The sequence below is a fragment of the Sturnira hondurensis genome, unplaced genomic scaffold (genome assembly GCF_014824575.4).
Source record: "Sturnira hondurensis isolate 20B ecotype Veracruz unplaced genomic scaffold, ASM1482457v3 Scaffold0020119, whole genome shotgun sequence".
NCBI lineage: Eukaryota > Metazoa > Chordata > Mammalia > Chiroptera > Phyllostomidae > Sturnira > Sturnira hondurensis.
In genome coordinates, this window is record NW_028092750.1 from 4,511,734 (window position 1) to 4,539,349 (window position 27,616).

The 27,616-nt window shown below is 47.4% G+C and overlaps 2 protein-coding genes and 1 pseudogene across 14 annotated transcripts in view; 2 read left to right on the forward strand and 1 right to left on the reverse strand.

Annotated features, from left to right (window-relative positions):
- Nucleotides 1–66: 66 nt before the first annotated feature.
- On the reverse strand, nucleotides 67–26,672 carry ARMC6 (armadillo repeat containing 6). 3 transcript variants are annotated; one of them, XM_037028755.1, is made up of 9 exons: nucleotides 26,327–26,672; nucleotides 19,601–19,770; nucleotides 18,589–18,671; nucleotides 9,324–9,897; nucleotides 7,560–7,705; nucleotides 6,549–6,680; nucleotides 6,072–6,209; nucleotides 4,906–5,157; nucleotides 67–77 (listed from the first exon to the last, which is right to left on the reverse strand). In XM_037028755.1, exons 1-8 carry the CDS (start codon nucleotides 26,665–26,667, stop codon nucleotides 4,945–4,947), a joined length of 1,797 nt encoding a protein of 598 aa, XP_036884650.1. In that variant the 5' UTR covers nucleotides 26,668–26,672; the 3' UTR covers nucleotides 67–77; nucleotides 4,906–4,944. The 3 variants fall into 3 exon arrangements, with proteins under 3 accessions (XP_036884650.1, XP_036884649.1, XP_036884651.1); XM_037028754.1 differs by lacking the exon at nucleotides 67–77 and having other exon boundaries at nucleotides 4,445–5,157; XM_037028756.1 differs by lacking the exons at nucleotides 67–77; nucleotides 6,072–6,209 and adding an exon at nucleotides 6,210–6,297 and having other exon boundaries at nucleotides 4,993–5,157.
- LOC118975030 (ADP-ribosylation factor-like protein 2-binding protein) lies at nucleotides 10,891–12,803 on the forward strand (annotated as a pseudogene).
- Nucleotides 26,421–27,616, forward strand: part of SUGP2 (SURP and G-patch domain containing 2) — a 34,040-nt gene continuing 32,844 nt past the window's right edge. For 6 of the 11 annotated variants that reach the window (XR_005064003.1, XR_005064004.1, XM_037028753.1 and 3 more), the window contains exon 1: nucleotides 26,742–26,825. The gene's annotated coding sequence lies outside the window, so the exon portion shown is untranslated. Of the gene's footprint in view, nucleotides 26,500–26,741; nucleotides 26,826–26,851; nucleotides 27,111–27,616 lie in introns of those variants that run through there. The other 5 variants (XM_037028745.1, XM_037028751.1, XM_037028750.1 and 2 more) reach the window with 4 other exon arrangements.

A 27,616-nucleotide genomic window follows, 5' to 3' on the forward strand; every position in this document is an offset into this window, starting at 1 on the left:
ATGCTCTATCTCTTCCCCACCATCCCCCTGCAAACGACGTGGAGAGGGTCAACCCATTGGAGGTCACTCAGGCTCACCTCTGCACCTCTCCCGGTTGGTGTGAAGACGTGGAAAGAGGTGGAATCTTAAGCACTTTGAGGTCTTTCTGGAAGGCTGTGACTTCTCTGAGTTCCTGCTTTGTGTCCCGAGATCCAATGACACTTCAGTCTGGCCTCTCCCCTAATAAACCTTCTGTGAATTGTAAGCCTTTCCTTAATCTTAACCATAATCCCATGAGTTCAAAGCGAACTTTGACCCTCTTTTACAGAAACTGAAAGGAGCACAGAGGTCAAGCTCCTTGCCTGACATCACAAAGCTCTGCAGTGGCTGGATATGGGTGTGAACCTAGAACAGTCTGCTTTTTGGAAAGGGGTAAGGCAAGTGTCAAAGAACAGCCACTGGAGGCCTAGGAGACTTGGGTTCCAATTTCTGTTCAACCAATGACCCATGGCACAACCCTGGGCACATTGATCCTCAGTTTCCTCGTAAGACAGTGATTCCTACTCCTGGAGAATTTACATTCCAGCCTTTGCCTTGACCTTCTGGTGAAAGTGTTTGACCCACAGCAGGTCACATCAGGTCTGTAAGCCTCACCCGCTTTGAGATGTGGTTCATGGAATTCTTTGCAGACACCAGCAATTTAGGGAACCATGTCATCTAGTGCTCTGTCATCAATTGTACCTCCCCCAAGCCCACCCTGTTCTCTGACTCCCTTAATCCCCTGGGCAGAGAGCATTACAAATGTTCCTAGTTACTGGCTCTTATTACTCCAGGTGCAGACTTGGGGTTGGAAATACAGTTTAGAACCAGGGAGACCTGGGAGGGAGAATAAGGCTGAGCTAAGTGTTAATAAGGGTTCAGATTTCAGGGCTGTACTAGTCCCTGGTAAGTAATTAATCCATGACATCCCAAAGGGCCCTCTTGAAGGAAATGACTCAGGCTCATACCATGAAAGTCAGTAGTCCAAGGCCACCATCTGACTCCTGCTATTCCCATGATATTCTTGCCTCCTCTCCCATACCTCCTAGTGTTTTTCTTCCCTGAAACTTCAAGGCTCTGGTATCCATGTTCCACCCCCCCTCCCCCCGCCGCCCCCAGAAGAGGAGGAACCTGTCTGGCTACTGACCACCTACTGAGTCAGTTCCTTGCCAGGCCTTGTGCTTCCCAAACACCATGTCACCATGTGACTTCTAGATGGGGGTGATGGTGCCCACTTTGCAGATGATAAAACCTAGCCTCATGTGACTTGTGTTTCTTCCTGGAATAGTCAAGGGCTAGGTTTGAATCCCTGCTCCTTTTGACTTGCTGCTGGTCACAGGGCTTCCAGCAAGGGACTGAAACTCTCTGCCTCAGTTTCTCTAACTACCTCCCAGGGTTGATGGCAGCATTAATGAATTGAATGGAAGTAAAACTAACAACTATATTGGTCTGCAGCAAGTGCTCGCGAAGTATCTGATGGACAAATTGTTCTTGGGGCCTTTTTGTAAATAGCACTTTATGAAATGTGGACAGAGACCAACTACGGGTGTGTCTCGCCATCCCAAGAGGGAGATATTAATGCTGGAGGAGGTCCTACTCACAGCACCCACCTGCCAGGCCCTGGGAGGGAAGCAGCAAGCTCCTGGAAAGCCCCACAGTACTCCAGGGAGAGTGCCAACTGGGGCAAGGGTCAGGCAGTGGCCTCGCACCCAGCTGCCCATCCTGACAGTGCCAGAAACACTGGATGGGCTCTGGCTTCTGTGTGCTTATCAGTAGGATGGTGCCAACCAACCTTTCTATAGCCTTCCAACAATGTCAGGCAAAGCTCCTTGGCATCAGCAACTGACACCCCCACTATGGGCACCCTGAATGTGCCTGGCCAAGGTGCGTAGGATCCTAGCTCTTCTGGCTGGCCCTGGGCAGGAAACTGCCTCTTTGCTCTCCGGTTTCCTCTACCTTTCTGGATTCCTGGGAATCATCTCACACAACAGCAATGAGCCAGGCCTAGGCACAGTGATAGCACTTAATCAACAAAGACCAGAGAGCCATTTGCCCAAGGTCAGGTTAGCAATGTTGGCAACAGAGGAGGGGACAGAGGCAGACTGAGCTGGGTTCTCATCCTGCTGTGGCCCCACCAAATGGTGAGTCTATTTCTCATCTGGAGGATGAAGTTCACAGGCCCTGCCTCTCTGAAATATGTTTGTAACCTTGGAGCCTAGGCCCTTCCCTGGATGGAGGGACATGTCCTAGACACAAAAGGCAATACAGCCAAACCCAGCTGGTCTCACCCAGTCTCCCAGAGGCTCTGGGGAGGCCTGGCCACTCAATCAAGAGTACCAGCAACAGAGGCATGGCCTGAATGTGCTGGCACCTCCCTTGCAGTGGTGGCCCCCTTTTTCCACGTTTTGATGTCATCAACAATGTTGATGAGAGCTCCTTAGAGGGGTGCTGTGCTGGGCATACCCCCACCCAGGCTTTGTAGGGAGCTATGGCCCAGTGCAGTGACACATACTTAGCCCGTTTTCAGGTGAGGAGGCCAAGGCTAACTTGAGGTGGCAGAGCAGTGACTAGAACCCATACGTCGCCAACTTCTGTGAAATGTACGGAGTTCAGCTGGGCATGGGATACTCAGCCTTGAGCACACCCACTGAAGATGCCCATTTCTTCAGGCTAAGGTGGGAAGAACTGATAAACAGGAGTCACCCCTCCCTAAAACCTGCAGCTGTAGGAAGGCTAGCCGAGAGCCCAGGGGAGGGCCCCAGGCTGTGGAAGAGGCCTTCTCTCCAACTACCCTGTGTACTTATTAATTTATTCAGGTATACACTCAGAAACATTTACAGGAAGCTGGAGCAGAATGGGGAAAGAGAAACCTATTCACATGGAGTGGAGGGGGCAGACAAACAGGAAAGCATACAAAGGGACCTCAGATGGTGTTAGAGGCATAACAAAAGGGGTGATGGGGCTGTAGTACTGGGGAACAGAAAGGGCAGAGGGAAGGGTGCTCCAAACAGACAGCATAACATGTGAAAAGGCCCTGAGGTGGGGAGGCTGGTGTGACTGAAATTATGATTAAAAGAGAGCATGGGGAAGATGAGGGTGGGGAATGGCCAGGGCCTACAGTCTAGTTTGGTTTTATGAGAAGAGTAGTGGGGAGCCATGAGTGGATTGAGAGCAGAGCTGGGGCAGGAATCATAGGATAATACTTCAGGCTTCCTCAGAAACTGCCTGGCAGCATCCATGCCCCCTATGTGACAAGTGAAAAAAGATGAAGATCACAGGACCTGAGGGCTACCCTACCATCATAGAACTGTTCCAAGGTTACATGTGTTGCCAACCCAAAAGTCAAAGTCAGGACAGCCTAGAGCAGGCAAGGGATCCTTCTCTGAAATCCCCTGGTGAGGGGAGTCAGGGCAGAGTGACTGGGGCAGAGGGTCATGTCAGCCCCACTGAGTTGGCAGCGCATGTCCAGCTAGAGACAGAGAAGACATGGACACAACAGGGAGGTGGGGCCAAGGTGATGCTCCCACAGATGTTTGTATCAGCCAATATCCATGGAAACCATGAACCTTCTGGGAAAGAGGCTTGAGCTGACATGAAGAGTGGAAATGGGGCCCTTCTCAGGCTAGAGGAGGTGAATGACCAGCAGAGAGGCGGGGAATCTGAAAGAGGAGAGGGGCCAGATACAATACCTGGAGCCCACCAAGGGTCTTGAGGCTGCTCTGACCCTGACTAGGCCATGTGAAATGCATGAGCTGCCAGGTGACCACAAGATACCCCCTCAGTGTGACTGCAAAGAAGGAGAGCTGGTTCTGCCAGGCACAGCTGTCTTGGGACCCCAAGAACACTTGGGAAATAATGTGGGCATCAGGAGTAGCAACAGTGATGTTCATCCTACAGATGGGGAAACTGAGGTTCAGAGAGAGAAGGCAGGCTGCCCAACCCACCCAGCAAGCAAGGACCTCAATGTAATCAAGAGGGAGAATGCAAGAGAGTCCTCCTGGGGTGACCAAGGTGAAGCTAAGACAACCAGGCACCTTCCATGTCCTAGCTCTGCTCCAACACCGAGGGGGGCTCTCTATCTGCCCCCCTACTCCGTTTTACAGAGGATCAGATGGAAGCTCAGAGAGGCTAAGTCACTTACTGAAGGCCACATAGCTGAGTCGGGGCTGGATGCTGAGCACCCCCAGCCTCCCCAAGATGATGTATGCTCAGGATAAGTAGCAACCTTGGCACTCACAGACCCCAGGCTCATGCCAACCATGGTTCCAGCCACCTGTCTATCAGCAACATCAGTTCCTATATCCCAGGCTGTTCTCAAAACCTCTCCACCTTCCTCAGACTCCATGGCTTACCCAAACATCCACCCTTCCTGTTCTCTGAGACTATTGGCTAAAGCAACCCCACAGCACCACAGAAGAGAGCCCTCTATCCTTCAACCAATGGTCTTTTATTACTAGGCACCACTGGCTGGCCTGGGGACCCAGAGATGGACCAGCCTCGGTCCCTGCCCTCTGGCCAGGAGAGCAAGGTATCTTTGACCCATTTACAGGTGACAAAAACAGGAATAGGGAAAGAATGAACTTAAAGAGGCCAGAGCAGGATCCCTTCCCCACTCTGAGACTGGCCAGTGTGGCAGCCAAATTTCAGATAGCACTTTGCCCCAGGCAGTGTGAGGCCCTTCTGGTAGGAAAGAGCTGGAGGGATGGGTAGGACAGCTGATACCAATGCTGTTGGCTGGTGAGGGGAGCACAGGACCCAGTGTAGATGCCTTGCCAGTGCTCCCTCAGCTTGTACCTGGTGCCAATCAGAAAACATCTCTTGCTGAGTTGGGGGAGGAATCTGCAGGACAGATTGGCAGGATATGGATCTCCCCTTTTCCTGAGTCACATGACTCACCCAGAGTCTCAGGCCCAGACTGTGGCTGGGTCATGGTGCTAGGTTGCCCTTCTGGCCAGTCCACAGCTCTCGGAGCTCTACACGGCAGCCCAGGTCCCTCAGGGCAGCTTTGGCCACATCCTCGCAGTCTTGGTGGGCAACACGGGCCTGAACAATGAGTGCTTCAGCCCCCAGGTCCAGGATGAGCTGTGAGAAGGCCTGGCTTCGGGCCACTAGGTTTCGGATCAGCATACAGGCTTGTTTCTGGAAGGAAGAGCAGAAGGTAAAGGCTGTCAGCTGGTTCATAGGGCCATAGGGTGGGATCCACTCTGACCTTGGGATTATCCCCATAACATACTGGTTCAATCATGACCACAGCCAGCATTCAGCTGGTGCTATGTTATGACTCATCAGGCCAAATGCATTCTTTCATTTCATCCTCTTGGCAGCCCAGGAGACAGAGCAAATCCCCAATTTCCCAGGTGAGGAGACTGAAGTTCAGGGTGGTCGAGGGCTCACTAGGTGGAGTTGATCCCTCAGGTATAGATCCTCAGTCTCAGAGTCTGGCAGAGGCCCCAGGGGAGGAGACATCAAGACAGAGAGAAGAGGGGTTATGCACAGGGCCCATCTGTCAATTACATCGGTACTCCTTCAGCTAACTTTTGCACCCTGCATATCTATGTGTGGGTGCCTAGAAGCACCCCAATAAGTCTTCCACCACAAGTGGGAGAGCAGATGAGAAGTAGATGAGGTGTGAGGGTCTCCTGGCTAGGGCAGTCAGGAGAGGACAAGGTAATGGGCCAGCCAAGGGCACAGAGCCCTGGAGGAAGGACCAAGAAGGAGAAGCATGGGTTTCAGGCCAGGGCATGCACATGGTTCTGCCTGCAGTTCAGGCCTTAAGATTCCCCAGTGAGGCATGGAAAGAAGTCCAAGGCGGGTGGAACAACCCCAAATCCTAGCTGAGCCCCATCTGCTCTCTCCTATTACCTCCTCCACCTCAGAGCACTACAAAGGGCCTGTTGGGAAAAATCAAATGCAGGAAGCACAGAGGAACAGGGACAGTATACTATGATGGATGCTATGTAGCTGCAGGACTCTAGGAGCTGGGAAGGAGTAACAAACCACAAGCTTGGGCCATAATGGAGATGGGGAAAGGGACAGGGATGTCTGGCTCCCACCTGCACGCCAGCCTCCTTCGGGTGTGCCTTCATCGCCTCCAGTGCAGCCAAAGCCCCTCCACCCTCCACGATGACCTGGCTGTTCTCTGGTTTGCGCAGGGCCAGGACACACAGGGCTGCACAGCTCTGCTCACACACCTGCAGGGTGGGTCACAGGGATTGCTGAGACCAAGCCAACAGACCCCCGCCGTCGCCAACTTCCCAGGTGAGTGCCCCAAGGCCTCACCTAGATAACCACTGTCAATCCAGGTGTGTATAGGACCAGTAGTAACAGGAACAGTATCAGGGTGACAAAAACATCAACCAAGTTCTTCTACTCCACTTCTCCCCTGCTTGTCCAGCCTCTCACTTGCCAGGCCCTTCCTTCTCCTTGCTCCTCTCACCCCGACTTGAGGCAATGGAAGAGCATCACTCAGATATAGTAACTAAGCTAGGATTCCAGGCACAATTCCCCACCTCATGTGCCCCGGGTGGTACCTGGGGGCTGGCCAGGTGCCGGGTCATGGCAGCCACAATGCACTCTGTCCCTCCTGCACGGACAATGGCATCCTTCACATCATCATTACCCGCAATGGCTCGTAGGGCACTCAGCACCTGCTTCACAAGGTCCTATTGGAGAGTACAAAAGGGGTCACCCCTGATGCAGCCAGGCCCCTTCCTGTTGATCCAGGAAGGTTGCTTTATCGTGGGAGGGCTTATTGAGCGAAGGTCTAGGGCTATTCAGCAGTCTGAACAGCAGCTGGGGCTCTGCCCTGGGACACTCAAGTGGCATGTAATGGCAGGGTTACTACTCACTGTATAGAGAAGACAGCGAATGTTGACCCTGCATTTACACTGACCTTGACTCCCCCCGACCAAAACACAAACACACAGAGGGGGGATTGGCTCAGATCAGCAATCAGAACAATAGGGCCCCCTAGCCTCAGCTGTAAGCTAAGGGTAGGCACTGACTACCCTGAATGGTTGTTGTCACTGGGAGGGGTCAGGGACAGCAGGACTATTGCTGCCAGCAACCAGGATGCAGGCCCTAGTCTAGGCATGTGGAAAGGGGGTTGGCAAGTGACTGGTACATGAAGCCATAATAAGTTGGAATTCCTGCCCTGTTGAACAGATGAGGAAGCTCAGGTAGTGAGGGCCTCACTCAAGCATCACACAGTTGAGCTGAAGTCTGGGTCAACTCCAAAGACACCCACTACTGCTCCTTCGACTCTTGGTAGAAAATATTGACTATAAAGGTGCAAAGGATAGTTAGAGAGGGCGGGGTAGGGGGGTTGTCTGCACCAAAACTCTAGTTCCCACCTATGGGCCAATGAGAAGTAGAAACCACATTTTGGTTCTAGAATTAGCAGACAAGCCAGGTGCATCCTGACTCGGGCTGGGGTGGCTGGCAAGGGCCTAAAAGGGCAGAGTTCCCTGGAAGGCTATAGCCTTCCCCAGGTGTGGAGAAAAATGTCAAACTTGAACCCTAAGACAGCTCTGGATGCCCACCTGGTGGTCGATGTAGTCGGCCAACAGGGCCGTCAGGACACTGAGGCCCCCAAGATCTACGACCTCCTGGCAGAACTCGTTGCGAACAGCCAGACGGGACAAAGTGCTGCAGAGCTCACTCAGGATGCTGGGGTTGTCAGGGAATGCTGCAGAGAGGGAGAGAGAGGAACTGGGGAGGTTAGGAGGGGGCAGAGAACTAGCCACAGCTCTGAGCCAGTGGTCCTGGTTCGAATCCTGTTCCACCCTCTGCCTGGGAGGGTGGCTGCCTATACCAGGAGAGCCTCAGTGAATACCAGGGGCTCTCTGGACCTGCAGCAGCCCCTGCTGGCTGCTGGGGAAGGTACTAGATATCTCACACCCCCAACCTCCTGCTCCCCCCACCTCCCCACCATGCCCTAGATAAATTCCAGACCAACTGATGATATCACCTAAAAAAAGAAAACCATAATAGTGCTATAATAAAACATCCGAGGCTATTTTTATGATCTTGGGGTGGGAATGACCTTTCTATGTGCAATAGGAAACCCAGAAACCATAGAGAGACATATGGATAGAGTTGACAGGGCAGAACTAAACAAAAACATGGAGACCGAGCTCAGAGGCACAGGGAGGAGAGGCTGCACTGGGGCCAATATGCGGTGGGGGAGGGGTAGAGAGCCAAAATTTACAGAATTAATGTGATAGTTCGTCAGGTCTTGTGCCCCAGTGACTCCACGAGAGTTAATCTGGGCGTGCAGTGGAGGTATTCTCTAGACATGGTAACATCCATCTGACTTTAAGGAAAGTAAAGAACCCTGGATAGTCTGAGTGGGCCTCATCTAATCAGTTGAAGGCCTTGCAGAGAAACTGAGGTCTCCCTGAGGAGGAAGAAGCACCCCTGTGGACAGTGGCGTCAGTTCCTGCCCCACGGACTTGACTTGAAAGCCCCATAACCATGTGAACCAATTCTTTGCAATAACTGTCTTTATATATCCACAAATCCTACTGGTTGTGTCTCTCTGATAAAACCCTGACTGAAATGAGCTTCTTTAAATAAATGAGAAAGATGCAAATGACCCCTTGTAAAAGCAGCCTGACTTCCAAGATGATCAGGACCTGTTTCCACCCTCTCTAGGGGTGTGGAGGTGAAACTGAGGCAGGCTCACCTCCCTGGCAGACATGGGCAGAGTCCTGCACATAGACCTGGCTATGATGCCTGGCTATGATTCCCAGGCAGTCCAGGAAAGAAAACTCATTCTTCCACTACCTTCAGTACACTAAACCATCGTGCCTTTTTTTTTTGGTGCAGTGGACATGGGGCTGGAGATTTGGGGTCTGAATGTCAGCTCTGTGACCTCCTGTGGCTTGCTTACTATGGTTACCCTGGAGTCAGGAACACATCCACGCACAAGAATTTGTGGTCAAGTGTGAACCAAAGTGCAAAACCACTACCTAAGGCCAATCATGGTGAATTCAACAATACTGTCCCCATCTTTGGGAAACACCCTTGTTTTTCTCTTTGGGGAGCTCTTCCTTTCCTGCTCCCGATCTGGTTGGACATGGCCAAGCCCCCTCCCCAAATGGCTTTAGAAATGTTCATACAACTCAGTCATGGTCAATGAGCACTGACCTGGAACTTTCCTGAAATAACTGGAAGTAAGGATGCTGATCCACAAAGGCTACCATGCAGGTGGGATCAAGGCAAGACATGCAAGGTGAACCTAGAGCCACATGCCTAAAGCAGTCCTAAGCCCTGACTCTAACTCTTGCCACACCTGCTCCTACCTTTGGCAGTCTCAATAAGCACCTTCAAGCCTTTGTTCTCCTGCACGATCATCTTGGCATGGTCGTGGGCATGACCGAAGGGCACGCGAATATCATCATCAAAAGTCATGATGCGGAGGCCCCAACAGGCCTCCCTGACCACATCAGCACAGTGGCTGTGGCGAGTGATGGCACCAGTCAACAGGGGCAGCACACCAGCCTTCACCAGATTCTGCCGATTCTTTTCGTGTTTCAGGCAGGCATGGCGAATGCAGCGGATCCCAGTGCAAATCAGATCAGTCATGTCAGCATTCTGGGCCAAAGTGGCCACCAGCAGCTTTAGGCCCTGAGTGTCCAGGAGATCAGGTTGGCCATCGATCAGGGCTGACAGGGCGTTAAGGACCTGGAGCACAAGTCCCTGGTCACCTGCTGCAGCCAGCTTCCAGGCGGCAAGGAGGATGGGGTAGGCACCCTTCTGAGCTGCCAGAAAGCGGCAGGCTCTGTGCTGCTTGCACTGCTCACAAAAGCGGCCAAGATGCACTGACAACTCCTGGGGGTGACAGCAAGCCACAGACTCCTGCAGGTCTTCCAGAGCCTATGAAACATGGGAGAAACCTCAGTGTCAGCTCTGCCCAAAGAGGGCCACAGTGATAGTGCTGCACTCCAGCAGGACCCCCTCCCCTGGGGTCTGGGCCTGCACTGGAAGTTCTGTGGGGCCAGTTCCAGCCATGTTAGCTTCCACCCCTGTGCGTTTAGGAGCCTTGGGCTCCAGCTCTCTCAGTATCCCTGCCAAGGAGCCATACACACAAGTGTAGATGTATTAAATATTCTAATGTGAGAGGTTCCAAGCGAGACAAACGGAACTGTCCAGCTGAGCTCATCAACCCAGTAGAATCCTACGAAACAATAAAATGGCTGTTGTTTGGGGTTGTTATGCACCCATAACTAACCAATGCACCCTCCAATGGCCAGCTCTCCAAAGAAGCTGAAAGCTGCCTTTTCTAGACTTGCTCATACCACATTTCCCCTGTCTCTCTTAGTCATTCCACAAATATTTACGGAGGATCTATCAAATAAAACCACAGTGTACACATAGCTGATTCACTCAAATTCAGCTCTTAAACCCCTGGGGAAAAAAATGAAAGAAAACAATCTGAACAGGACAGACAAGTCTAGCTGCTGTTCAACTCCATGACCTCAGTGCCTGCCTGATCAGGAGCCTTAAGACAAACCCATGTCCCTGGAGCTTCTGAAATCACTTGTACCCCACCCAGTGAAGGGCAGTTCTACAGATACCATAAGCCCAAAGGGCTTTAATTTTGTTCAACTGTCCTGAAAGTCCTGGATGCTTATCAGCCAATCTCACTAAACTAGATTTCTGGAGTTAACTGAGTAAATGTTGCAATGAAGTAGAATATTAAGAAACAGGTTAAGATCAGAACACTGACTTGAATAGTCATTCCTCCAAAAAAGATTCACACGTGGTCAAAAAGCACAGGGAAAGGTGCTTCACATGCAAATTAAAACCCTAAAATGCCATCACACCCTTCAGGAGGGCTACCATCAGAACAACAGAAACGAGGGGGGCATGACACCCAGAGGTTGGCAAATGCCTAAATTGGCGGGTTGGAACCCACAGTGGCTTCAGTGGCTCATCAGAGGCCTGGCTGTGGCCTTGGCAGGAAGGCCTCCCCGATGCCAGTTGGGGCTCTGTGGAACAGGAGCAGAATGGAGGTTGGGCCCAGGACCACGGGCCAGGTAGTAGGCTGATGGGCTGCTTGCCCACTCAGAATGGGTGTGGCAGTGGTGGAGATGGATGTCCTAGAGCAGCAATCTTCAACCGCTGTGCTGTAGCACACTAGTGTGCTTCCAAGAATTAATACACGAGCCCTGGCTGGGCAGCTCAGTTAGGGCATCGTCCTGAGATGCCAAGGTTGCGGGTTCTATCCTTGGTCAGGATATATACAAGTATCAACTAACGAATGCATCAATAAGTGAAACAACATACTGATGTTTCTCTCTCTCTCAAATCAAATAACCAATAAAAAGATCTGCATTACATTCCTACAGATCATGGTCCATTAACCTATAACTGCTTCTGGAATGTTCTGAGATACATGTAGAAGCTTCATCTTCCAAAGTGCTTAGGCTTCTGCTACTACAAAGAAAATTATTAAAAGAAAGAAAAAAGATCCTGGCTGGTGTGGCTCAGTAGACTGAGTGCCGACCTGGGAACCAAAGGGTCACTGGTTCAATTCTCAGTCTAGGATACATGCTTGGGCTGCAGGTCAGGCCCCCAGTCGGGGGCACGTGAGAGGCACCCACACACTGATGTTTCTTTCCCTCTCTTCTCCTCTCTAAAAATGTATAAAATCTTTTTTAAAAGAATTAAAGCATGTACTACTTGAGTATTTAGTCAGGGGTATTGACCTCTTTTCCCTTAGATTGTCAAATAAAAAGATAAAATAAAATTTTTTTTAAAAAGTTAAAAAAGAGAGAAAGTATTTAAAATAGGTGCTACTCTTATGTAAAGAAAGGCAGGGTAATGATAAAAAATTTAAAAACTAAAAAAATGACAACAGCCAACACAACAATGGCCATCCGGTATAAATGAATCAAAATTATACCTATATTTTTGTCAGATCAGCAAAATATATATATTTTGGTGTGCTGCAGAATTTTAGTATGTTATGTCTGCCATGAGATGAAAAGGGTTGAAAATTGCTACCCTAGAGGAACAGAGTTTCATGCTATTTTCCTCTTCTGCCTCTGATGCAGAATTTAGTGCTGTGGTGGAATAATTAGAGAACATTATCATGGATGACAATTTCAGTTATTATAGAGAAATTTCATGGACAACTACTACCAGGAGTTTGAAGACATAGAAGAGCATAAACTCACCTACACACCTATTTTGAACAAATATATTTCTTTAGTAGAAAAGTATATTGTAGAACAGCCACTGGAGAGGATTCCTGGGCTTAACATGACAGCCTACACAACAACTGAGCACCATAAAGATGAAGTGGCTGGCGACATATTCAACATGCTGCTCACATTTACCAATTTTCTGGCTTTTAAAGAAACATTTCTGGACTTAAGCAGTGGCTTATTGGTAACTTCATCATGTAAATCATCTTCTCGGCCAGCTCCCCAGAAGAATCTGCAGCACTAGGTCACACCTCCAGAAAACAACATGGTTCTGGACATCAGTAGCACAGTGTACTGTGAGAGGCTGTTCTGTAACTCTTCACTAACGTCAAGTATTGATGGGTCAGAAAACACCACCTGACCCTCCTGGCATCCATTTCTTCAGAAAACCTTGTGTTTAGTAACCCTAGTACTCCTCTCTAAATGGACATCTCTCTCAGGGGCTTGAATCAGGCTCCTCTGGAGCAAGTCCATATCCAGCATTCCACCTGCAGGGACTTCCCCAGCGTCCATGTTGGTGTGTCAGCATGAAAGTTTTAGTCCTTCAGCCTCAGTGGGGTTTTAACTGTTTGAGAGCATTTATCTAAAGTGTTGCTCAAGCCAGCTGCCTGTCTTCAACTTTTTGGAGCTCCTACTGTTACAGCAAGTCTTGGCTGCAGGGATTAACTGAGAAAGATGTCCTTTACCTAAAAGCTACATGTTAAAGTCAATTACTAGTCTTACATTTGTAGTCCTTTTATTACTATGTCTTCTCCTGGGCCTGATGTAGTACCACTGTTTCTAGAACTCTCTTTTAAGAATTTTTCAAAAAATATTTTTATAGATGAATATTCAGGCTAACTTGGAACTTCATGATGACCCACTTGAAGATCAAAGTATTGTACACTGTGTGCTTTTTAGTTGTTAGTGCTATGAAAGTGAAAATGCTTTCTGTGTCAGCACTCCTGTTTTACTGGGCACCACTGAACATGTGCTTATGCTGGAAGTAGACTGAAGGTACCCTTTTCTCCTTTTCTTATAAGCATGTTAAATGTGCAGGTTTGCTTAGACTTTTTCACTCAGTTAGTTAGATTTTAAATGGGGTAGAGGGTCTGCAATTATTTCTTCCTGTCAAAGTCTTCCTATTAAAACAATGTTCTACTAGTTTAGTTCAGCAGTAACTCTAGCCCTACTAGAATAGGGGAGGGCTTTACTGCTCATCTGTGTGCTTTGATTTAGTACATTGATTTAGCTCAATGTTTGATAGGATATCACTGACCAGAAAACATGGATCTTACATCTCTAGAAAGAAAAAACATAGTTCAGTTCTTAAAGTATATCTTAGATTTTTTTTAAGTAAAAATAAAAATCTATACAGACTTCTCACTGGGTGTTTTGGTTTTAAAGGACAGGCTATAGGCTATGTGTTTTCTGTACTGATGTGGCATTTATTGCACACAATACTTTTAATCAAAGTACTTTGTACCATGTTTAAAATTTCAGGTGTTTCTAAAAAAAAAACTATCAAACAAACAAACAAAACCCCCAGAAAATAACAAGTGTTCATGAGGACGTGAGGAACTGGAGCCCTATAGATGGGTGGAAATGTGAAATGATGTAGCCACTTTGGAAAATGGTCTAGTGGCTCCTCGTAAAATTCAATATAGAAATACCACATGATCCAGCAATCCCGCTTCTGGGTATACACTCAAAGGAATTTACAGCAGGATCTTGAAGAGATGTGTGTACAGCCATGTTCATAGCAGCATTATTTATAATAGCCAAAAGGTGGAAGCAACTCAAGTGTCCAGCAATGGATGAAGGAATAAACAAAGTGTGGTCCATCCACACAATGGAATATTATTCAGCTTCAAAAAGAAAGAAAATTCTGACACACACTACAACATGGATAAACTCGACATTATGCTCTGTGAATAAAGCCAGACACAAAAGGACAAATACCACAAAATTCCACTTAACATGAAGTTCCAAAAGTAGTCAGACTCATAGAGACAGAAAACAGAGTAGTAAGTGCCAATGGCTGGGGGAGGTGGGAATGGGGAGTCAATGCTTAAGGTGGGCAGAGTTTCAGCTTGGGAAGATGAGGAAGTTCTGGACATGGATGGTGGTGATGGTACACAATGATGCAAACGCACTTAATGCCACCAAACTGTGTACTTGAAACAATTAAGATAGTAGAGGTTATGTTGTACATATTTTACTACAAAAAACAAAAACAAAAACAAATGTTGCAACATTTTAGCAGGAACTCTACAAGAAACTTGAAAAGTATATATTGTGTTATGTCATTGAGAACACATAACTGAAGTTATACTTACTCTATACTCAGTCTGCTAAGAGAAGAAAAGAAAATGAGCAACATTTGCACACTGGTATCCACCAAATTTATGGGAACTCCTTTTTTGTCCTGGATCTTATCATAATGCCAAGCCTCTGAGTCAACTGGCTAAGGGGGTTGTCTTCATGGTTCCCAGCTGCTGCCTGTGACCCCAAACCCCCACAGGTGGGCTTAGCAGAGGACAGCTGCTAATGTGAAGGTGGCAGAGCCAGCTGTGTCCCACCTGTGACAATTCAACATGGTGACAGGGCTTTGTCCACTAACCATGGGGCCATTCTCTCTGTGATTGACAGGTTTTATCCTGAAACTTCCCACATATAAAACTTACTTTTTATTCAGACTTCCAAGGTTTCATCTTGGTTTTCCTTCTACAAGCCTGCATGCAATACTCCATAATTCCAGCAGATTCATTTCAAAAGGCATCACAAAGTTGACTTTTTTCTCATGCCAACTTTGACGTGAGAAAAACCATGACACACAAAGCTCATGTCAACTTTGACATGAGAAGAACCATGACACACAAACAAAGCTCAATAGTGCCATGGTGTAAGAAGGGTTTGGTTCAGCTGCAAGGTAAGAACAAGGGCTGAGAGATGCAAAGCCCAATGGGTATGGCACCACCCCCAGGGAAGAGTGAGAAAGAGGCTGGTAGGATGTAAAGGACAGAGACTTTCAGATTTTACTATAAATGCTTGAGTACTGCTTCACTGTTTTATGCCAAGAATATATTTACATTCTTCTTCTGTAATGAAGAATAAAACTTTCCAAGTGAAATTAAGAATAAAAGACTTCCACCAAGATGGAGGCGTAGGTGGAAACACTGTGCCTTCTCACACAACCAAGTTTAAAAACAACAAAGCTTTAGTAACAAAAATGCAGCCAAAACACAGAAAATTGAACTATATGGAAGTCCAACAACAATGAACCATTCAGCCAGACAGATAAACCAGCAAAGGAGTGAGCAGTGAGACAGACTGCACAGGCCCCAGCAGCAGGAAGCAGCAAAGGGGGCTGCCATTGCTCCTCTTTGACCCCGCCCCCACATACAGCGTTACAACCCAGTGACTGAGTTGCCCCGCCCTGGTGAACACCTAGGGCTCCGTCCCTCATATGTAACAGGCAGGAACAGACCAAAACATATGGCTCAAGAAGAACTCAAAGCCCCAGAGCTGATAACTCTAAGCAACCAAGAAATAGCGAACCTATCAGATGCACAGTTCAAAATACTGGTGATCAGGATACTCACAGAACTGGTTGATTTTAGTCACAGATTAGAGGAACAAATGAAGGCTAAACTAATTGAAATGAAGGGAAATGCACAGGAAACCAATAGTGATGGGAAGGAAACTGGGACTCAAATCAAGGGAGTGGACCACAAGAAAAAAATGACCAAACAGAAAAGGATGAAGAAACAAGAATTCAAAGAAATGAGGGGAGGCTTAGGAACCTCCAGGACATCTTTAAATACTCCAACATCTGAATTATAGGGGTACCAGAAGGGGAAGAGGAAGAGCAACAAGTAGAAACCTTATTTGAACAAATAATAAAGGAGAACTTCCCCAATCTGGGAAAGGCAACAGACTTCCAGGAAATCCAGAAGCTCGGAGAGGCCCAAAGAAGTTGGACCCAAGAAGGAACACACCAAGGCACATCATAATTACATTAGCCAAGATTAAAATGAAGGAGAGAATGCTAGAAGCAGCAAGAGATAAGGGGACAGTCACCTACAAAGGAGTTCCCATCAGACTGTCAGCTGATTCTCAAAAGAGACCTTAAAGGCAAGAAGGGGCTGGAGAGAAGTATTCCAAGTCATGAAATCCAAAGATCTACATCCAAGATTGCTCTATCCAGCAAAGCTTTCATTTAGATTGGAAGGGCAGATAAAGTGCTTCTCAGATAAGGTCAAATTCAAGGAGTTCATCATCACCAAGCCCTTATTATATGAAATGTTAAAGGGACTTATCTAAGAAAAGAAGATAAAAAATATGAACAGGGAAAGGACAGCAAACTCACAGTTATTAACAACCACAACTAAAAAAAAAAGGCAAACTAAGAGGACAGCTAGATCAGGAGTGGAACCACAGAAATGGAGATCACATGTAGGGTTAGCAATAGGGGAGTGGGAGGAGGAGAAGGGAGGAGAAGGTACAGATAATAAGTAGCATAGAGCCCTGGCTGGAGTAGCTCAGTGGATTGAGTGCCGGCCTGCGAACCAGACGATCGCGGTTCGATTCCCAGTCAGGGCACATGCCCGGGTTGCAAACCGGTTCCTTGCAGGCTAACTACCAGCAGGGGATGCACAAAAGGCAACCATACATTGATGTTTCTCTCCCTCTCTCCTTCCCCTCTAAAAATAAATAAATAAATAAAATCTTTAAAAAAAAAATAAGTAGCATAGACGGTGGGGAGAAAATAGACGGGGGAAGGGCAAGAATAGTATGGGAAATATAGAATCTAAAGAACTTGAGACACGTGGTCATAAACTTAAGGGGGGAATGGTGGGGGAAGGGGTGTGCAGGGTGGAGGAGAATGAAGGGGGGAACAGAACAATTGTAATGGCATAATTAATAAAATATATTTTAAAAAAGAATAAAAGAGCAAAGGCTGTAAACAAACAAGAATCTCCTACACTGCTGGTAAAAGACCTCCTAGCCATTCTCTCAGCTTGGCTTCCCTGGGAGAAGGACCTGGGTCTGGGTCCCAGCTCTGCCCATCATTGACTGTGACCATAGGTGAGTCATTTACTTTTGGGAAGCCTCATATTCCTAATTAACAAAATGGGCTAATCATAGATTGTGATAACACATTTTAAGCATTTAGCACAATGCTGAGCACCTCACAAGTACTCAATGACTGCTAGAGACCATTGTTACTACTATAGACCTTCATCTATAAAGGGCATCTACAAATCAATAAGAAAAAAAGATAAACCACTCAAAAGAAAAATTACCAGAAGACAAGCTCATTTTAAAATACATTCATTCTTGCCTGGCCAGTGTGTGGCTCAGTGTTTGGAGCGTCATCCCACAACTGAAAGGTTGCAGGTTCAATTACTGTCAGGGCATATACCTAGGTTCCAGGTTCAATCCCCTGAGTGGGTGGGTATGATTCCCAGTCTGGGAGCGTACTGGAGGCAATCAACAGATGTTTCTCTCTTTCCCTTCCTCTCTCACCGTCTCTCTTTCTAAAAAAAGCAATTAAAAAAATTTCTTAAGCTGGGGATAAAAAATAAAATAAAATACTTTCATCCTTACTAGTTAAGAAAGTCAAAAGAAAACAATAGGATAATTTTCACAAAACCTCTGTAAGGCAGGAGATGGTGAGTACTCTGAGGACAGGGAGAAGTAAGCACCTTGCCTTAGTCAGAGCTGGGATCACACCCAGGACTGTCTCCTCCAACTTCTTTTATCACTACACTTCCTTGCTGCCAGGAGAGTCATTTTATTCTCTTTGGATTTCAATTTCCCCACCTGTAAAAATGGGGATAATAACCCCAACCTTGCAGGTGTCTTTGGGAGAATAACTGAGAAATAGCTCAAGGAAAGCACCTTGCACGGAACTGAGTCCACTTTTGGTGGAAACTTCAGTTGTTTTATAACAGCTTACCACTGTTCGATGGATGACCTTAGGGAAAAGATTTAACCTCTGTGAGTGATACGTTCATTGTTTGGATCTCTGGAGGCTGAGGGCAGGCTCTGAGCCTTCATTTCCCTATCAGTAATTCCAGGACAACAGCACCTACTCTACAGGCCAGTTTAAGGAATAAGGGGACAGGCTACAATGTGCCAGTAGATAGTCACTACTCAGTAGGTGACAGTTTCACTATGATCTCACTTTCTGAGCAAACTTGGTGGTTGGAAAGCCAGAGAGAAGATCTTGCATGGTGCTGTCCACCCTCAAGAGACCTCAGACATAGATTCAGGGAGCCCTAGCTGCAAAGCAACTCAATAGACCCTTACAAGGTGACATGTGTAGGACCACAAGGTCAGCCCTGCTCACATGGGTTGCCCCTCCTACCTGCAGGATATCATGTGTGAGCTCCTGAGGTCCACCTTCAGAGACTTTGGGTGCCATCTTTATAATGTTGCTCAGTTCAACCCCTGCAGGAGAGTGGAGGAGTTAGGAAGCACAAATGATAACCATCGTTCCTGTGGGCCTGCCAGGGTCACACCTCAAGTCCCTTCTGCTGGTTCCACTCACTCAGGACTTCTGGGATCTGCCCAGGTCCCCAATCTTCCCCCTCCCCACCCAGGCCAAACTTAGCAGCCAGGTCCATGTAGAGGTGTGGAATGAAGAGGCAGTATTTGCTCCTCAGCCCTGTCCAGCTGATGGGAGCAGAGCAGTACTGAGGTTGCACGCCATTGCTGCAGTAAGAGGTACATTCTGCCTGGTGGGCTGAGAGGGGAGGGAATCCCACAGCTTTCTCCCTTGGGGCTCCTTTTACTCCTCACCCTGCCTGTATCCCTTCCCTCACTGGTACTTCCAAAGGAAGCCCTCACCATGCAGGACACTTTTGGGTGCCTCTCTAGTGCCTGCCCAGTGTCCATATCCCACTCTGTACCTGAGACACTAGCCCCTGACCTCTGAGGCTAACCCCCTGGGCTCCCTTGCCCTCTGGCATCTGATTGGGTTTGGCCAGTGGGAAGCTAGTCTCTTGATCTGGAGTGGAAAGGCGGGTATTCATGCCCAACTCCCTGACTGCCTTTGTCAGATGATCCTCGTTCCCTCCTGTGGCGTGTCCTGGGGTGGGAGAGGTCCCTACTGTTGCCTGCAGGTCTCCTAACCCTGCCCACACCACTATAAACAATCCCTTTTTAACCAGTCCCCTCTATGACCTGGAGAGACACCCACTTATGCATTCTTAAGCTCAAGCCAGGGTATGGATGGGTCAGGGAGGCAGGTGGTCCTGTTTCTTGGGATGTTTAGCAAGAAAGCAAGAAAGCACTATCACATGTTAAGAGTGGTGGACTAGAGGGAACTATTGGGCAAAGACCTGGACCAGCCCGGGGATCGAGCCATGCCACCCTACCTTGTGATTCAAACTGTTCCACAGCCTCTTTCACTGCCTCCTCTGGCCCCATCTCAAATTCCTCGATGTTCTCACGAACAGCCGCATCAAAGGTCTCCTGGGTGATGCGCTTGGAGGCCATCTTCATCCCTTCCTCGTGGGGCTGTAGGCACCCAACAGATGCTCCTGAGCTGAGAAGTTAAGGTGAGAAGAAAGCTTCATTAAGAGCAAGAGGGCAGATGGGAGCCTGGACACCACTTAAGGAGCATCTACGGGGTCTGGGGCCATTATGAACACCCTGGAAAAATTTTTACAACCTGGATCACAGAATAGGATGGTATCCCAACATCCATACAGCTTCTAAGGTGCAGAATAAAATAGTTTACTACATTTTATAAGAAAAGAGGATGTCAATATAGTATATATCCTCATAATAAAAAATAAGGATAAAATAGCTTAATAATATGTTAAAGAATTAAAACATTACATAAAATAATAAAGTAGTATTATTATATGTAATTATATACACAAATGCCATATATTATTATTACAGTATCACATTATATATTATTATAACTACATATTATTTTATTATAGTTATGTCTATATAATCATATTAAGGCAATGTCATAATAGTATACTGTTATACTAATAAAAAATTTTTTCTAGGATTTTGGGTATTTATTTTAGAGAGAGAGGAAGGGAGGGAGAAAAAAAAGGAGAGAAACACTGATCAGTTGCATGTCACACGCGCCCCCAGTGGAGGGCCTGGTCTGCAACTCAGGCCTGTGCCCTGACCAGGAATCAAACTGGCGACCTTTTGGTTTACAGTTTGACACCCAACCCACTAAGCCACACAAGTCAGAGCTTACTAATAAAAATTTAAAATTAAAATTTATAAAATAGACTAAAAAAAGGCTAAATCAAAAACTAATAAAAATAGTTACTTTAAGGGGAGATAGAGAAAAGAATGCCGAGGACAGGACTAGAGGCTGAATTGTTCTCTCTGAACTTACCTTGTTCTCTCAAACTTACTCTTACCTTATGGGTTTGAATTTGGAACACATGCAAATGCTTGATGTGGTTAGTAAAAGAAATAAACCAATATAAACCAAAATAAAAAAGAGTAAAATGAAGCCCACAAATCTAAGAGTAAATCTGTCCCAATCAGACCACTTCTTGTGATTTTAAAATGCAGCAATATGATTGTACATTCTTACTAAGATATATGCTAAGGATAGTATAAAATTCAAAAGAAAATCTTCAACAGTTTTTAGTAATCATGTTATTGAAATTATTATTGTTATCCTGAAGCTATTACATATGTAGCAAATAAGTAATACTGTTCATGTCTATTGGGAACCATCCTGCTTGGTTTCAGGAGCTGTAATCCCCGCATTGGTAGGTGAGCAACCTTGAGACCATAAGCCACTAAGGAGACAAAGTTTATCTCCCTGGAAGGGGCACCACCTCTGCTCCTTTTACTTCACCCTGTCTGGCCCCAGTGCTTGATCAGTTAGCCAATGATGGGTAAGATTCCTCAAGAAAGTGACAACCTAAGATAGGCATGATCACAGGGAGCCCCCAGGTAAGGACTTGGGGGCTATAGAAAAAGAGGGTGATGGACCATCTCCCCTCGGCTTTGACATAGCCTGAGTCCTCATTCTGTCTGCAAGAAGTCTCCTAATCTCTTGGCTGCCTTACTTCCCCTGCCTGACTTAATCCTGAAATAATGCTGGAAGTGGTTGCCACCCTGTGATGGAAAGGACGGGTTCCCTATGGAATTTTATGGGATTCATAAAATTCCATAAAATTCTTAGGGCATCAGGCCTAAGAAAGAATGCATAAAATCCTATGAAACTTACTTAGCTAATACTCTCAATTTAAATAATAAGGGACCAAGCAGGAAGTGAGTTTGTTCCTCAAAGTTTTATGGCCCTTTAACTATCTGACCCCAACTCAGAATAAGCCCTCAGAGTTCTTTGAATGTTATCTATTGTTTAATCATTTCTGCCTGACAATGATTGATGAGCTTTATTCCTGTGCAAATTGAACCCCCAAAAAGCTTGTTAAGGCAAGGGTTGGGGTGCTCTCCCCTTGAGAGAGTGGCCGCCCTGTCCCTTTTCCTCCACAGGACTTGGTAGTCCATTTGAATTTGTCTTATATCTCATCTACAACGTCGTGGACCCCACAAGCTGGGTCCATGTCAAATGCCATTAGGTACCAGCATAAAAGAAAAAAGATTCTAACATAAGAAAATCAAAGAAGTAAAAACTCAGAATTCCTAAATTTGAACTGGAAGTATCAATACAAACTTATGATATTATTCTCTGAAGCAAACACTGCCCCCACCCATTTTTATAGTTGTATCAACTGAAAATACCTAGAGGAAATGACACTACAGCAGCAACGAGCACTTCAAACACCAACTGTGGACTCTAACTACCATAACCAAGGCTCCTGGAGAATTGGCTGATTCCAGGTCTGGGCAGGAAATAGGCCAGATGAGCCAGGAGCATCTTGTGAGAGCAGAATGTAAGAAAGCTTCTAAAGACACTGAAGTCATGTCAAAGGACTTGGGCACCCAGTAGCTGAAGATGAGTCATGTGAGCATTAAAAGAAAATGCAATAGATACCAAAATAAAAATCTGCACATTCATAATGGTATTAAAATAAACCTAACTCATTCTTCTGAAAACTGGCAAATAAAGAAATCAGCATTTGCCCTGGAAAGTGTGGTTCAGTTGGTTGGAGCGTCATCCCATAACCAAAAGGCTGCAGGTTCAATTCCCTGTCAGAGCACATACCTAGGTCACAGGTTCAATCCCCAGTCTGGGTATGTGTAGGAGGCAACCAATCAATGCTTCTCTCTTGCATTGATGGTTTCCGCCCCCTCTCCCCTCCCTTCCTCTCTATTTCAAAGCAATAAAAAAAATGTACTTGGGTGAGGGTTGAAAAAAAAAGAAAAATTCTGCTTCCCTCACACAAATGGGTGGATGCCAGGTTATAAAAAAGGATATGGGTAAGTTCTGACTTATAGATAGATGAATTTCAGGTAATTGACCAAACAGGACAGATTTAGACCATAATTCCTGCAGGCTGCAAAATTATGAGGTATAAAATTGATGGGGAACCTGACATCAGGTGATTTGTCCACTGAATGATTTGTCCACTGAATGATTTCATGTTATCAAAAGAAAAACTCTACACCACTGCTTACTGGCCAGAACAAAATGCACATGTGAAGTCATCTTGCCAAAACCTGGGACCTGAATCTAACCATGTATCCAGTGGAATTCTGTGCAATGGCAAGGTATTATTTATCTGTGTAGTCCATGTGTAGTCGAGCAACTGAAACATAGCGAGTGCAACTGAGGACCGTGTACTATTATTTAATTGTAATTAATTTTAATGTAAATAGCTACAAATGATGCAGGAATACCATATTAAATAGCCCAGCTCTAGATCTCATGGTCCCTGATCAAATTCCTCAATTTTCTTAATATGGTCTTATAAAACAATTTTTTTCTCTGGTCCACACAACACAGAAAGTCTGTTAGGAGGACAAAGGCACAGGAGTACTAGGACAGCGGTATTGGTTTGTGGCAAAAATCCAAGTGCAAATTTGGGCCCTGTGGGAAATGGGCCACTCTAGTACATGCTCCTCTTTGCAAAGGTGGCACAGGAATGTGACTATTCCATCTGTGTTTGCGCACACACTCCAGGAAAGAGGAGGACAGGCTCTGGGGCTGGCAGGGGAAGCATGCAAATCCCAAGCCTTCCACTTAACCTTTTTCAACTGCCTCATGGTTGACATGGGAATAAACACAGTAGAAATTCAACTAGTTAATTCCTAAAAAGCACTTAGAACAGGATTTGACATCAATTAGGGGCTTAATAAACAATACTTATTAGTTCCTTTCATTTGTTGCTTTAGAGGCAGAATGTCCAATTTATTTGTGGAAGTGTGGCATAAGGGCATCAAATGGCCTACTTGCCACCCTTGCAGACAATTGCCCACTACTTTCTGCCCCAAAAGAGTCTGTTAAGGGGTTGCTAAGAATTTTCAAAGTCAGAAGTGAAGGAAAACAATAAGGATTTTCTGTTTTGAGATAGTTTCTCAGCAGAGTCCAGGATGGTGATAGTAGGGTGTTCAATGGACTGCTCCACGAGACTGAAACTTCCAAGCTGGTGCCGCCACTCCTGGCTCTGCCACCTGACATTGCTTCCACCACATTGGCCATCCTTCAGGTCTAAGTAGGCCAACAGTGAGAGTTCGCTGTCACAGAGGCAGTCTTAAAAGGGAATGCATACTTTACAGATGAGGAATCTGAAGATGAGAGAGGAAAGAACCCACTAGAGGTCATACAAGTAGTAAGAGGCCTGGCCATTGTACTATCCTGCCTCATTAACACCTTTCCTCCACTTGGGTCCTCTGAGGAACTTCTAATATAGGAGAGGGGCATGAGAATTACATAAATTAACTAAAGTTAAACAAAGGTAAGTCAGGGGCCTGCTATGTGCTGCCTCACTACATACTGCCTGACACAGAACTCAGCTGCCTGGAGATGCAGACCACATGGAGCCTCTGGAACAAAGAAGATTCCTGCAAAGAGTGACGAATACCTACTCACCCATACCTCGTCATTTACCCATACCATAAAAGAAAAACAGTCACAAAATATACCTTGTTATGGTTAAAGTTAATCCCAACATTTTTTCCCATGCTCTATTTCCCCTACACCAGTTATTTTCCATAGAAACTACAAACAAATATAAGCTTAACTTCTGGAGGAAGTTGGGGTCTCTCTTCTCTTGCAAGGGAAGTCTACCACTCTGTCTGTGGAGTGGCTTTTCTTGCTTATGCTCTCTGCTCAGTAAACTTGCTTCCACTTTGACCCCCTGCCTGGTTCACATTCTGAATTCTTTCCTGTGAGAAGCCAAGAACCCTCTTGGCTCAGATCTCCCTTGGAGACTCACTCCTCCAGCATCTGTTACCAGGGAGGCTCAAGTTAAAGGGCTCCCACTCCTTTGTTCTTGTCTGGATCTCAAGAGATGAATTCAGGCAAGAGACAATACATCGTAGAAATGACATAGCAGGTTTATTTAAGAAATACAATTGAGTACAAAGCTGCAAATGGGCACCCAGCTCGTCTGAGTGCACCGCCTACTGGGGTATTATGCTTGTAGCCAGTTTCCCCTTCTCCCTTCTCCAGATCTTGGAATTAACAGTTTCAAAGGCTTCCCTCCCCAGATAGTAGAAAGGACACGCACAAATTTAAAAGGCTCCCCTCCCATGCTATCATGGTCTCTCTTGTGATCTTCGGAACAGCTGGCAATCTTATCTGACTGAGCTCAGGACTGCTGAATTAATGGGTGAGACAGGTCTCGCTCCCCTTCCTGCCTTGGTTTGCTATATATTCTGCTTAACATCTCTACCAGCTCTTCCAGGCCACCTACCTCTGGGAGCCTTCTCTAGCCACTTAGATAGAGCCTGTACCCTGTACTCTGCCTTGCTCTGTACCCCATCCACCCCACCCTAAGAAGCTCCTTCTGCCCAGCCCTGAGCTCCCTGAGCTGGGGAGATCGGTGTCTGGCTCTGGGACCACCCCCGAAGTCCTTCAGGATCTCCTTGGTCTGGCACTGGGTGAGAAACAAAAGTATCCATCTGATACTTCTGAGTATCCACCTGAGAAGAGCCCAGGCCAGGAGATGGGAAAAACTACTGGCCTCCACAATGGGTTCAAGGTGTTAGGGGGAAAGAAGGGGATTAGCAAGGCCCCCAAACTGACACCCAAGGTTCTGCTCATCAAGAAAATGGTGCATTGTGTTCTGGCTGCTGTAGCTCAGTTAATCCAGGATGGGACTGCAAACGAAACGGTCTCAGGTTTGCTTCCCAGTCAAAGCACATGCCTGGGTTTCAGGCCAGGTCCCCAGTAGGGAGTGCTGGAGACACAACCACATATTCATGTTTCTCTCCCTCTTTCTCCTTCCCTTCCCCTCTCTCTAAAAATAAATAAATAAAATATTTAAAGAAAAAATGGTGCATGAAACATCAGGGACCATGAATGACTCCTCATCTTTCTCCACCTGCCACACCCACTCTGCTTCGGGCACCATCCTCCCCAATAGATGGCCTTGCCAGCTCCTCTCTGCCACACCCTAAGCGTCTATTCTCCACAAAGACCACGTTACTCACCTGCTCAAAATCCTGCAGTGGTATCCAACCCTCTCAGAACAAAACTACAAAACCACCTCCCTTCCTACCTCAACCTTCTCACCTGTGCTCCCCTACTCTTTCTCGGCCTTCCCAGCTAGCAAGAGACAGTTTTCATAATCACTGTGGTTAAAGCAGCTCCTGTGTCCTCTCGCATCTCTTTTGCTATTTGGACACTCTACCTAAAGCGACATGGTTCATTTCTTTGCTTGTATTGTCTAACTTCTTCCCCAATAAAATTAAATCTTCGTGACAACCGAGCTCAGGCCATTTTATTCTCCACCTTCTTCTCATTAACTAGGACGGGGCCGGGAACACAGCAGGCACTCACTACAAAGGCAGTGAATGAATAACTGAATGAAAACACGCGAGGGCCAGAAAAATGGGGGGTTTTGCTTCCGGGCGGCTTTTGTAAGTCTTTCATTCCCCAAAACCAAGTCCTCGAGGGCTGCCCACAGTCACCAGCCCGACCCTGCAGCTCCCGCTCCCCGTCCTGCGCGCGAGGGGTTTCGGCGGCTGCAGCCTCTCACCCGGTATTCACGGCCACGTGAGAAAAGGTGAGGCTGTCGTCTGTCACCCGTGGCACCGCTTCTGGCCCCTTCCGGCTGCCGTACATGCGCAGGCGCGCTGGTGCCGCCTCGCTTCGGCGTCCCTCAGCCAGACGAATCGCTCCCTGAGTGACCAAGGGCGATTGCGAGCGCAGGTAAAGCCGAAAAGGCAAACAGGTGCGAGGCGGCGGCGTCTCTGCCGCCTTTTTCGGGCTGCTGTTATCGCCGCCCACGGAAGGGAAATTTTTCGCCTTAGGAGAGTCTGCCCGAAGAAGCGGGCAGCACGCCTGTGCGAGAGGGCGCGGTGGCTGCCGCTTGCGCATGCGCACCAGGGTGCGGCGTCAACCTGCGCCTGCGCGGCTTGGCTATGCAGAGACCGTTGGTTCATTTGCATGTCCCCGCCTCCCGCGGCGGCGGCGAAGGCGGTGGCTGAGGGGTCTGAGGCTTCGGCGGGGGCGGCTCCGCGCGCGGTGGGCTCGGGGTGAGGCCCGACCGGGTACCGCCGGTGGGTGGGCTCAGGGGTAAGGCGCTAGGATTCAGCCCTTGGGGTCCAAAGGGCCCGGAGATTGCTCTGTGGGCTCGGCCCTTGGAGCTGCTCGGCTGCCGCGTCCTGGACGGGTCGGCCTGAGGGGGCGGTCTGCGGCCTCCCAGACCCGATCCCTCCTTTTCTTCGTCCTCGGAGGCTGGGAGCAGGCGGACCACAACCTGAGGGATTCATCTGTTCCTTCGCTCATTCATTCCACCCGACTCCGGATCGGCCTTTCTTGTGAGAGGATCAGAGAGGCCGAGAACAGTATCCGGCCCTTTGCCATTTTTAATGGGTTCAATCCCAACAGAGCCCCCACCATTGCTGCCCATGCCATAGGTGGCAGAAAGGTTAGGTCGCTTGAATTTGGTCCCGGGCCTCCTGCCCCGAAGACCCTTCCCTTCGTCAGTAGAGAACAAGGGGCGCCCTAGGAAAAGGGCTGAAGGATGGAAAAGGAGGTGATGGTTCTTAGGAAGACTAAGGCAGGCGCAGGCTTGGGGGTTTGGGTTGTAGATTTCAAGTTGGAAGAAATATGGTTAAGAACGGGCCGCCACGGGATTCCCCAGCATTCCTTCTTTCTCAGTCTTTTTCTATTTATTTATTTATTATTTATTTATTTATCTTTAGAGGGGAAGGGGAGGAGAGAGGGAGAGAAATATCAATGTATGGTTGCCTCTCATGTGTCCCCTGCTGGGAACTGGCCTGCTACCCAGGCATGTGCGCTCACTGGGAATCGAACCGCAATC